The sequence below is a fragment of the Capra hircus genome, chromosome 1, assembly GCF_001704415.2.
Source record: "Capra hircus breed San Clemente chromosome 1, ASM170441v1, whole genome shotgun sequence".
In the NCBI taxonomy this organism is placed as follows: Eukaryota; Metazoa; Chordata; class Mammalia; order Artiodactyla; family Bovidae; genus Capra; species Capra hircus.
The window spans coordinates 118248224-118261153 of NC_030808.1; the positions used below are offsets into that span (position 1 = coordinate 118248224).

Genomic DNA, 12930 nt, shown 5'->3' on the forward strand with positions numbered 1-12930 from the left:
AGAGGCAAGGGAGGCATGGCCAAGAAACTATAGTGCAGCCTTGGGGCAGGGTCGTGGCTCTGTCTCAAGGGATACACATAGCAATATCTTTGGGCTTTTTACAGAATTAAGACCCCCAAACAAATGGAAGATGTTAGCATTCTGCATTTCAGAGGAAATCACAGTTTGATAACTTTAAGAAACTCATCAGGAGACCACCTGAGACCAGATTAAAGAAGTGCAGGCCCTGCACACACCCTGATCCTGATCAGCAACACTGCTCTTAAACCATTGCTATAAAACTCCTCACCAAATCCTCCTGGGTTGGATCATACAGTTTTTCAGAGCACAAGCCTGCTGTGTCCCCTTTGGCCTAGCAAAGCAATAAAGCTTATTTTTTTCCTAGTTCATATTTGGGTATATATGGTAATTTGCAAGCTTCCCAGGTGGCACTAGTGGTAAAGAACCTGCCCACCAATGCAAGAGACATAAGAGACGTGGTTTCGATTTCTGGGTCAGGAAGATCCCCTCAAGAAGAGCAAGGCAACCCATTCCAGTATTCTTGCCTGGAGAATCCCATGGAGAGAGAGGTCTGGTGGGCTACCGTCCATAGGGTCTCAAAGAGTCAGACACAATTGAGGCGACTTAGCACGCACACACACATGGTAATTTGCAGAGTTTTCTGATCTCATAGGAGACTATAACCTTTTTTTCATGAGTCCTTGCAGTAACACACTTTGGGAGATGCTGCTCCAATTTAGTGCCAGTGCACAGAGGCCAAGAGTTTGGCATCAGTATCTCCTAGCCCCAGGACCCTGGAATGTATCTACTCTCATCACAGCACAACTACATAGTCTCTCATCTTAAAATTGCTTAAAGTCTTCAAAAGCCAGAATTTCCGTTTATTTAGAGGGTTGAATATTCTTATATTTTCATAAAAAGATCTCAAAAACCTTCTAGTGCAATCGTCTAATTTTCTGACTACTAAAAATACCTTCATTCTATTAGAATCTTAGATGCATAATCTCATTTAATCTTTTCAAGAAACCTGTGAGGTGGGTGTGATTATCCAGGTTTTCCAGACAGGAAACTGAGACTAGTAGAAATTAAGCTAATAGCTCTAAGTCAAACAAAAAGTGAAGTGGTGGGACTGGGATTAGGCCATGGTCATTTGGTTCCAAAGGCCATGCTCCTGTCACTTTCTCAAGTCACACATCTAGGAGGTGGCCAAGCCTCCAAGCTAGACTGGAGGCTCAGGGGGAGGGGCAACATAGAGGTAGCGGATAAGAGGTACAAACTATTAGGTATAAAATATGTTATGAGGATATACTGGACAACACGGGGCATAGAACCAATATTCTATAATAATTATAAATAGAGTATAACGTTTAAAAATTGTGAATCACTGTATTATATACCTGTAACTTATTTAATATTGTACAGTGACTATACTTCAAAAAAAAAAAAAGAACTGGCGTCTCCCTCCCAGTCCAGTGTCTTGTACCTGGTATTTCTTCAAATCACACACACACACACACACACACACACACGGCACACTGCTACTAGCGTCAGATGCACTTAGCAACAGATCAAATTTGTCATTTGCAAATTTCTCTTTGAGTGACATTGATTCTCTCACAGAAATAAAACGACAGATAAGGAAAAAATATCTTTTTCCTTTTTTTCCTGGTCTTGAGTCAGGAATCATGAAACTATTAACTGCTGAGAATGAAAGAGCATCTAAAATTGCTATAATCAAAAAGGAAGATCACTTTTCCAGGAAGGCAGTTTGGAAGTCTGAGGGGACCAGGGTTCTAGCCTTCTTGGCGGCACCCAGGGCCCCACCTGCCTGGCCTCAGCTTTCTGTGATATAGAGAAGAAAGGGGTGGGTAGTTCTGGAAGGTCCCTTCAATTAAAACAACTCAGGATTTCATCATCCAGTGGCCAGAAGGGCGAGGAGAAATCTATCTTGTGCTGTTCCTGCTGTGTGGGAGGAGTAGAGGATTTTCGATATCATTCCTGGAACATTTATTTCAACAGGCCAATGTTTACAGACACAAAAAGCGAGTGCGCTTGCAAACAGTCCTCATTTTAGGCAAGTCTGAGTACATGCAAAACCAGGTTAATATAAAACATCAATGAGATAATTTCCCCTTTACCAAAGAGTCCCCCTGGTAAGCACCTCTGACCAACACTATCCAACTGGAAACTAATGCAAGCCGTATTCATAATTTAAAATTTTCTTATAACCACCACTTAAAAGGTTTAAAAAAGGTGAGATTAATTTTAATAATATACTTTCTTTAATCGCATATCCAACATATTATCACGTCAATAGACAGTCAATAGAAAAACTACTAATTAGATATTTTATATTTTGTACCAGTTCTTTGGGGTTTGGTGTGTGTTTTCTACCTATGGTACATCTCAGTTTAGACTGGCTACTTTCTGCATGTTCCATAGCCACATGTGGATAGTGGCTCCTGCATTGGACAGTACAGTCTAGAAAACTTGGAAGATAGATTTGGGGTAGTAAAAGTTAAAAAAAAATAGATGAATATGGTCTGTACTGATTTCATGATTATGATTACTCTCAAAAGGCAGGAGTGTATAACAGAGGATGGCAACACAGTCATTCTCAATTGAAGCAATATGGTTTTATTTCTTTACCAAACTATCTGAAGAAAAAATGGCATCAGGTTACAATTTAATAAAGCTACAGGCAGTATGTTCTGTTTTTGTATTCACATTTGACATATCTCACCTTGAAAAGTTTCTCCAAATAAATTTTCATTACTTTTCCAGGATGGAGAAGCCAGCTACAGTTTATGTCACTTTGTTTTAACTCATGTTTAGCAGTCTTGAAAAACTGCTTTATTTACTACTCTGTTATGTCTTAAAATCAGAAGGAGTACCTTTCATTTACCATGGGTTGCATGACACAAAAGTTTTCAAGTTAAAAGAGAAATTATGAAAGTAAAGTTGAATATGTTAGGGAGCAGGCACTCTAAACTGAAGCTTTTTAAAAGTAAACAGGCAAAAGGCCTGGAATATTTCTGGAAGGAGACACAATAATTGGGAACACTGCTAACCTCTGAGGAAAGGCGTTGCCAAACTTTATAGAGCCAGGAATGTGTGATTTCCTTTGTAGTTTTTGTACTATGGACATGTTTTTCCTATTCTAAATTAATAACTAGTAAAGAGGGGACTCTATTGTGCAGTGGCCAAGGGCATGGGGTACAGGCAGACAGATCTGGGTTTTGTTTTCTGGCTGCCCGACAAGATACGTGGGATCTTAGTTCCCAAACCAGGGATCAATCTCGTGCCAGCTGCATTGGAGGCGTACAGTCTTAACCACTGGACCATCAGGGAAGTCCCAGATTAGGTCTGATTCCTGTTTCTTCCCTCATGACATTGGGAAGTTTATCTTTCTAAGATCTCCATTTCTTCTCCAGTAAAATAAGGTTCAAGAATAACTACCTGTCTCCCTGAACACGGGCTTCCCTGATAGCTCAGTTGGTTGGTAAAGAATCCACCTGCAATGTAGGAGACCCCGGTTGGGTTCCTGGGTCAGGTGGATCCACTGGAGAAGGGATAGGCTACCCACTCCAGTATTCTTGGGCTTTCCTTGTGGCTCAGCTGGTAAAGAATCCGCCTGCAATGCAAGAGACCTGGGTTCGATCCTTGAGTTGGGATGATCCCCTGGAGGAGGGCATGACAACTACTCCAGTATTCTGGCCTGGAGAATTCCATGGACTGTATAGTCCATGGGGTCAAAGAGGCAGACATGACTTTCACTTTCTTTCCCAGAATATAACATGTAAGATTTCCTAATCAATAGTAAATCGGGAATCAAAGGTACACATGTCTAGAAAATCAGATAACCCCGTGGTGGGGTAGGCTATTAGATAATGCCTAGCACTTCACTGGGGCTTTCCTGGTAGCTCAGCTGGTAAAGAATCTGCCTGCAGTGCAGGAGACCTGGCTTTGATCCCTGGGTTGGGAAGATCCCCTGGAAGAAGGAATGGCAACCCACTCCAGTATTCCTGCCTGGAGAGTTCCATGGACAGAGGAGCCTGGTGGGCTACAGTCCATCGGGTCACAAACAGTCAGACACAACTGAGCGACTAAGCACAGCACAGTACTTCACTGGGAGGATACCCAGAGATCTCTCTTGCCTATTTCCAATATTTGAAGAATTTTCCATGACATTAACAATCACTTGATAAATGTCTTTATTATAAAATTTTAATAGTCAGAGCCTCACATATGTTCAGTTCAGTTCAGTTCAGTTGCTCAGTTGTGTCCGACTCTTTGTGACCCCATGAATCGCAGCACGCCAGGCCTAAACTTCCACAAATACAAACAGCTTAGCTCTGGGGAGAAAAAGAAAAGTAAACAGGCTGTCTTCTGGTTGCTCAACACACACCTTCAGTTTGCATTTCTAAAGAAGCATGTGTTAATGTATATGCTGTAAATGCTTCCCCTGAAGTGGAAGAGAATGCTCTCGAATCACCAGGTGTCAGTTTAAGACCTCCCTCTTTATCAGACTCTGGAGGCAGATGAGGTGGGGTCCAACCCCAGCTCTGCCCCCACCTGTGGGTTGTTCTGTCAGCTGAAGCACCTGGAGGAGGTGTGGAGGTGGGGCGGGGGGCACTGACAAGGGAGGAAAAGTGGGTGGTTTAGGAGACAGGATATTTCAAGGCTTGGGCAGTGGCAACATGTTGGGGAAACATCTCTGGTGGGCATGAAGTTTTCTTTCAGAAAGGAGATACATAGAGATTACTTGATTTTTTCACTTAAACATTAATGCCCTCCTTTTATTTTCTGACTCAGTTTTGGGAATACAGATTGGGGGTGAGGGGTTTGTTTGTGGTGGTCAGAAACTTAACTTGCAAGAGCCTCAGTTTCCTTTATAAGTATAAAATGAGAAATGGAATGTCTACCTCAAAGAGCTATTGTTAGAATTGAGCCTGAGAAAGTACGGAAATGACCTGAAACCCCCCAGAAGATTCATTTACTTCATTCATCCAACAAGCATTTATGAAGGCTCCATGAGCCCCCAGTACCCCAGGCACTTGGTACTACCTCCTCTGCCCTGACGCTAGCGCTTAGAACATTTTTTTCCCAGCCCTACCTTATGAAAGGTAGCAACGGGCATTGGCCATTTTACAGCAGAGGGTTTTGCAACACAGAACATTTAGAGAAGAAATAGGGTTTCATACTTCATTTCTTCTTTTATGGATCATTATTTCACGAGAAGGGGCTTTCTTAAACCCCCTTCAAACTAACGGTCATACAAGGAATGCGGAGGCTGCTGTCAGCAGTTAGTGCTCTTGGCTTCAGGAAGTACTGACGTCAGAAGCGCTCAACCAGGAGGCGTCCCTAGGGGTCGCTGGCGAGCCGAGTCGAACGCAGGGAGGAGTGCTGACTTTCACTGAACAGATAAATTTATGACCTGATCAAGCTCTTCCTTCAGAACCGATCAGTGCACTATCTGGCTCTGCCTATGGGTGGGGTGGGCGTTATCTGCATGATATACTTTCAGGATACTGAAATGCCTGTCTGCCTCTAAATATCTCCTTTATCAGGCCAATTATTAGAGACACTCCTCCGAGTTCAGGTCAAGGTTTTCTAAAGGCTCTTATTACAGTACATACTTAACAGGAAAGAGTTGATAAAATGAATTAGCTGTGCCATTGGACCCTGTGTGCGCATGCTCAGTCGCGTCTGACTCTTTGCAACCCTACGGACTGTAGCCTCCCAAGCTCCTGGGTCCATGGGATTTCCCAGGCAAGAGTACTGGAATGGGTTGCCATATCCTCCTCCAGTAGATCTTCCTCACCAGGGATCGAACGTGAGTCTCCGGCATTGTATGTGGATTCTTTATTGCTGAGCCACTGGGGAAGCCCAATGGACCCTGAGAGGTCAATTTTTTTTTTTTTTTTTTTAATGGATTAGCGGACAGATCAGCTCCTAGGACACCTCTAGTTTGGGAGCAGGAGGGTGAGACCTAGCCACACACCAAGACCAGGGTTTTCAAAGCCCGGTTTGAAAGTCTCCTCCTCTTGCAGCTTTTGTCCCAGGGCTCCTTTTTCTCAGCTCCTACGTGCCCTGCTGCTGTTGCTGCTAAGTCGCTTCAGTCGTGTCCGACTCTGTGCGACCCCATAGACGGCAGCCCACTAGGGTCCCCCGTCCCTGGGATTCTCCAGGCAAGAACACTGGAGTGGGTTGCCATTTCCTTCTCCAATGCATGAAAGAGGAAAGTGAAAGTGAGGTTGCTCAGTCGTGTCCGACTCTTCGCGACCCCATGGACTGCAGCCTACCAGGCTCCTCCGCCAATGGGATTTTCCAGGCAAGAGTACTGGAGTGTGTTGCCATTTGCTTCTCTGCTTATTTACCCTAATTTATTTAAAAGAGTGCAAATCTCAGGGACAGGGTTTAGGTCTTTCTCTGCCTCAGATAATGTTTAGCCTTCATTTTTTACTTTCATCCTGAAATCATCAATTAGACAACCTCAAAAAAAATTTTTTTTTCCAGCTTATTGTCTCTACAGCATTCATGTCCTGCTTCCACTATAGATTCCTACGTCCTGGTTTTACTGCCCAAGGAAAGAAAAAAGAATGATGCAGCTAATTTCTGAAGAATATTCCAGAAAGACTGAACAAAGAAGAGAGAGACAGACCAGGAAACAAATGATAGAGACAGCTTTGAAGACAGCCACGTGATTTGGCTCAGCGGCTCTTGGCCCAGTTTGTTCCTGCCTCACAGGCCTTTCTACCCAATAGGGTTTCTTACATGATGCTCTCAGAAGCCCAGTGTTCCTTATACACCTGGAAGGGAATATTGTGAGCCTTTGGAAAAATAATTCAAATCTTTAGCATTATAGAACCGATCAAATTATGCTGCAGGGGATTTTTCTTTTTGTATGACAAAATGTTTGTAAAGGCATGCATGCGTGCCAAGTCTGACTCTTTGCAACCCTATGTTCTGTAGCCCTTCAGGCTCCTCTGTCTATGGGGAATCTCCAGGCAAGAATACTGGAGTGGATTGCCATGCCATCCTCCATGTTTGTAAATACCTTTCTTTAAAAACTGACTATGGCTTCAGAGCCTTGGAACATTAAGGAAACATCTAAAGCAGGGATATGAACCCCATGGCCTTTTGGGGTGGACAAAGAGCTCAGTAATGCCCAGGTGGTGGTGGTTTAGTCGCTTAGTCATTTCTGCCTCTTGCAACCCCATGGATTATAACCCACCAGGCTTCTCTGTCCATGAGATTTTCCAGGCAAGAATACTGTAGTGGGTAGCCATTTCCTTCTCCAGAGGATCTTCCCGACCCAAGGGTTGAACCCATGTCTCCTGCATTGCAGACTGATGAATGTTTTTTGGCCAAAATATAGGCACAGGAGTACCAGGTTATTTTTTGTTTGTTTTTTAAAAGAAGTACGATATCTAGATTTCTTTTGTGTATATGCGAAATCTATTTTTAAACGGTGGCAGCTGATTAACAAACAAATGAACCCAAAACGAGAAATCTTTCTGCTGGTCACTTAGAGAGTGGTCACCCCTGGTGCAGGGCGGCTGTGGCTGGTGCTTTGGTTTCCAAGTGGCAGAGCTGGTCCTTTGAAGGGCACTGCCCTTGTGAACAGTTAGCTAGTAGCTGGAAGGAGTCGTACCCAACTTACATCAAGAACGGATCCCCCTTGAAAGGTGAGGGACCCCAGTCAGATGACTTGCATTGAGCAGACCAAGTGTTTCAGATTGTATATATTCAACTGTGCTTAATAATTTTTCTGCTTTCCTCTCGGATTTCACACAAATCTAATTTAAAAACATGCTTTGCACAGTACTTTGAATATTGTTTCCCTTCTCACTGTGATTATGTGTGAAACAAACAACAACAAAAATGAAACAAAACCCCTGGTTTTGTACTGGCTGATGTTCAACCTTCTTCTCAGCACCAGGGAATGAGCTGTAAGATTTCTATGTAATTCATCCAATTTCCTTAATTGCTCTTTTTTTTTTTTTTTTTCAAATTCTCATCTCTGATTTATTACCCTCAAATCCACAAGGTGTAATGGGATTAGATTTCAAAGAGAAAATGAGTTACATATTTACTTCTTTCCTTCATCATTAAGTATATGAAAATATAATTATATATAACACACACTGGAGCTTCCCTAGTGGCTTAGTGGTGAAGAATTCACCCGCAATGCAAGAGATGGGAGTTTGATCCCCGGGTTGAGAAGAGCCCCTGGAAAAGGAAATGGCAACGCACTCCAGTATTCCTGGAAAATCCCATGGACAGAGGAGCCTTGTGGCTATAGTCCTTGGGTTTGCAAAAGAATTGGACACAACTTAGTAACTAAGCAGCAACAACAATAACACAAAATTTAAAAATCAAATGTATCAAATTACATAATTATTTGTAATTTGCATCAAATTACATAACTGTATAAAATACATTGTGGTTGATTTTTGCATCTTTTTGTCAATAATGATTTTAAATGTTGCTATAATAATGCTTGATTGTGTTTGAAAAGTGGTAACATTCTCTTTGAATGATCCTTGATCTCGAGTGGAAAAGCATCATGGTATTCACAATGCACCAGCCTCAGCCCTTCGCATGTATTCAATAGGGCATGGCAACCCACTCCAGTATTCTTGCCTGGAGAATCCCCATGGACAGAGGAATCTGGTGGGCTACAGTCCTTGGGGTTGCAAAGAGTTGGACGTGACTGAGCAACTAAGCACAGCACGGCACAGATATTTTTTAGTTGACTAGATGAGGAAATAATGATAAGAAATGTTAGAAATGATTATGTTTCAGGATAGGTTGCAATACTTTTCCTTTTAGAAGTTAAAGGTAGGAATGTATAATTTATCATTGGAGTTCTTTTAGATGGACAACTGACTCTGGAGATTAGATCAAGTGCTGGTTGATCCATCATCCAGCCAGTAATTCTGGCTCAGCCTTCTTCATTTTTGCCACATCAATGTATCTGAACTCAATATTTTTCTTTAAATCAGCTCTCTATTTTATTCGTTTATATCACCTCTATGAATGAAAAACTCGAATCATCAAGACACATAAACAAAATATTATTGAATTTCTAGTTAATGTTTCTCGCATTCCTGAAGCTGGAGACTTGTTAGGAGATTACAGAGAATTAGAAATAGCAAAGACTTTTTTCCATCAAAGTAAGAGTTTTCTTGATAGACTTAAGAGGATTGAAGGAGAATTAAAAGAAAATAACTTTCTGTATTATTGAAAGATAGAGCAAATCTGTGTGCCAGCAGAGCTTGTCTGTCCTTGGGAAATTCTGAGTTAGTCCACCTTCCTCATCTTAACAGATGGGCAGAGGGAGGCAAAGAGCACCCCAGTTGAGGACATGGGACTCAACCCCACCCCCAGCCTTCCCACTCCAGCTTGGAAAGGTGAAGCCTATTTTCTGTAGTTTGCCCACTAAAGATGGATGGCTCCAGGAAACAGGAAAGGAAACAGAAGGCTGGGGGAAAAACGGGGGTAGAGGTAGGGAAGTGCAGAGCCTCTGAGGCAGTGATCCCAGCAGGGGCATAGATGGAGAGTTTAGGCGGCTATCAGGAGAAGTCACCATCCGTTATCCTGTTCCAGCCCCACCTTTACAGATGAGGCAACACAGAGCCAGAGAAGGGAACTGACTTGCCCAAGGTTTCAGGGCTTCTCAGCGGCAGAGGCAGTCACAGCCCAATCTCTGCCTTCCAAGCCTGCAGTCTTTTCTTTATCAAGCTATACTTTTAGTTAGCATTCTATTTAAAAAATTTTTTCTTTTGGCCAAGCTGTGCTGCATTCAGGATCCTAGTTCCCTGACCAGGGATCTAACTCATGCCCCCTGCACTGAAAGCGCAACACCTTAATCACTGGACCACCAGGGAAAGCCTCAAGCCTTCATTCTTTCTGTGGCATCACTGCAGTTTTCCAGCTCTGATATCCCTGATTGCTAGTAACATTTTGAACGACACTCATATTCTATAAGTAGGAGGGCTATGGTTTTAAAAATTTATGATTACTGTTACTTTGCACCAGCAAGAATCCCATCATTATCCCTGTACCAGCTGCCCTCAGAGTGTTGCCTGGGGCTGGTAACTCATCCCCTCAATGCCCAGCACGAGAAGGCCATGCCCCCTGGAGCGGGTCTGGTGGCTGATTCCCCCCTCCCGGCCTCCGCAGGCACTCACCGCAAAGCGCTTCCCGCAGCCCTGGTTGCCACAGCACCCGCAGCAGTCATTGTTCTTCAGGCCCAAGAACACCAGGGCAGGAAAGATCATCTACAAGCAAAAGAAACACCGTGTGGGCTGGCACGTGAAGGGGGCTTCCCGTGCCTGCCTGCCCGTGTGACGAGCCACATCTCCACCCTGGGACTTGGGGGCCAACAGCTAATGGAGTCTGGCTGGTGGGTGGACGAGTGTTATGGAATATTTCGGTTCTGTTTGGCCTAACTGCAAATCCAATGAGGCAATATACCAAGATCTGACACTGAGTTTCCATTTACATGGTGGGTTAGGAGAAGGACAAAAAACTTGTCCTCGATTGTCATGAAACATGAGTTTTTCTCTCTCTAAACCAGAAGTTCCTAGTCTATGTTGGACATAAGGGATAAAGAAATCATTACCAAAGAATTGGAAGAGGAATTCACTAACACCTGTTTCTCTTGGTAGTTTTCAATGAATTTACTAGAAAAAAATATATTCACTCCCCGACCCCCCACAACCCCGCACCCTATCATTATCTTGTTAAAATAAATTCTGTAGCACTCAGCTTGGTTCAGGGAAGTCTACTGCCCCATGGGAGCTGCCAGCCTAAGTCTGGGGATTCCTTGGCAGGTCCCTATGAGGAAGGGAAAAAATTGAGGCACTTAACGTTTCATCATGCAGTTCTTGGGCTTTTGTTAGCAACTAAATCTCTTCCTGTTCAGTAAGTACCCAATTTTAAAAAGATAGGATGAAAATCTTTAGGGGGAGATGTTAAGGTTTCCTTACTCACCAAGACTCCGCTTCCTAATATTCCTCCAAAATACCAGACCTCGTCAGAAAGGTGGTCATTGTTGTCTATCACTTTTCCTCCAGGGAAAAATAGCAGGATGTTAGCGAGGAGGCCAAACACAGACAGGGGGATGAGGGTGCCCCCCAGGCACTTGGCACAGCTCCCAGTGCACATGCTGGGGATACGAGATGTCGGTGTGTGATCAAGCCCCCTTCCTCGCAGGCTCTCTTCAAAGTTATCGGCTGCAGAGTCGTAACAATTGTCCCCAAATCAATTCTTATTTTGGAGCCCAGAAGCAAAATCAGCCTGTGAGCTGTGTCCTGGGAGTTGCTTCAGCTTCTCAAATGTAACAGAACCTCTATGGCTATGGTCATTTATATTCTCCCTGACCTGAAGCTCTTTTTTTCCCTCCCTGCACCCTCATAAATAAGATTACGTTCATTGCAATCATTTTGCCATGGAGACCAATAACCTCTGTTAATAATCCACCAGCACAGACAAGACACTCAACCTTGTTGCAATCGAACTTAGGGCTGGAACAAACAGCATCTGGGCCTACGGCACCTTTAATCTGACAATGGCCTGCCCAAATCAAGAAATATTTTCCCCAGGCTCTTTATAAATCACAGTAAAATTGAGTTACATCCTAGCTAAAATCGTGTCTCCTAAGTACTTAATGGTCTACAGTGCATGTCTTTGCCTTTTCCGCTGAAAGCCTGGAATGCAAAAGAGTTATTTGAAAGAGCTTCTGTTTTCCTCAATAGGAAAATAGCAGTCTGATGGTCTAGTTGGGTATTTTTGAGCTCGGGCCCACAGGAATTTTTTAAAGGATGAAATCAGGGTGATTATTTATTTTGTTGTCTGCTATTCCATTAGGTTCTATTTTCTTCCCTACCTGGCATGATAGAATTAGCAAGAACCATTCCCAATCAACTTGTTCAGCTATATCTTCTATGCAGGAATAAAAAGCTCCATCTTTGAAAAAGGTAAGGAGAAAGGGAGGTTGGTATTGGGTGGAAGAGAGGAAAAATATTGATGAGGGGATTGGAGGTAGCTTGGACAAAGTAAAAGAGCAGTTAGAAAGTGTAAGAGGAGGTAAGATGGACCTTTATTGAAAATTTTGCCAAGTGTCTGGGGCAGCATTTGGTTACTAGTATGCTTTGTGTCACTTTAAGGAAGCTTCTGCCATGCCTAGACCAAGCCCGACGTCATGCAGTGACCGTCCCTGCTGGGTACTGGTGTTGCTTAACAGCTGAAGGACTGTGGGATGAAAAGGGAGCCTGCTAGCCCTTTGTTGAGAGCCTAGAGGTTAAGAGAAAGATAGCAGGTAGAATTTCACAGACAGTCAACTTGTAGCTAAATAAAAAGCAAGTAACACTGTAACGTGGTAAGACCTGTCCTGCCATGAAGTTGGCCGCTTGTTCCCAGGGAAGCAGTGGGCTACAATCTGCCGTGGGTCAGGGACCCTTGACCAGGGAAGCTATGGTTAGTTGATTCCAGAGAAGTCATATTGGCTGGATGCTGAGTTTTCTTCTGAAGATTCTATGAAACGTGCATTGGTCGCTCTATAAGGATACTTTCTGAGATCTCAGCATTGGGGCAAGAAGAAAAATATTTATTGAGCATGCATGATGTACTAAGCTAGAACTGTGACGATGTCATGTCGTTTCTACTGGAGAAGGCCCTAGGACTCAGAGAGATTAAATACATATCATAAGGTCATCCCAACATAATAAGACAAGGAACCAAGACTTTAAAACAAGATTCTTTGTCACCCATGCCTGGGCTGTGCTCTCCCTAAAAGATTTTCTTCTTTAGAAATTAAAAAAATTGTCTCTTTTCAATATAAACAATAGAATGATACCATGTGTGAATTGTATGGGTACAGCGGGACATACTTCTTTCTGAACAACCATGAACTATTGT

General features: G+C 43.2%; 1 protein-coding gene across 1 annotated transcript in view; it reads right to left on the bottom strand.

Moving 5' to 3' along the window:
- Window positions 1–11406, bottom strand: part of TM4SF4 (transmembrane 4 L six family member 4) — a 28502-nt gene extending 17096 nt beyond the window's left edge. The window contains exons 1-2 of the mRNA XM_005675456.3: window positions 11005–11406; window positions 10200–10289 (exon numbers count right to left, since the gene is read on the bottom strand). Of these exons, the coding sequence (XP_005675513.2) occupies window positions 10200–10289; window positions 11005–11178 (264 nt within the window). The 5' untranslated portion in view covers window positions 11179–11406. The remainder of the gene's footprint in view (window positions 1–10199; window positions 10290–11004) is intronic.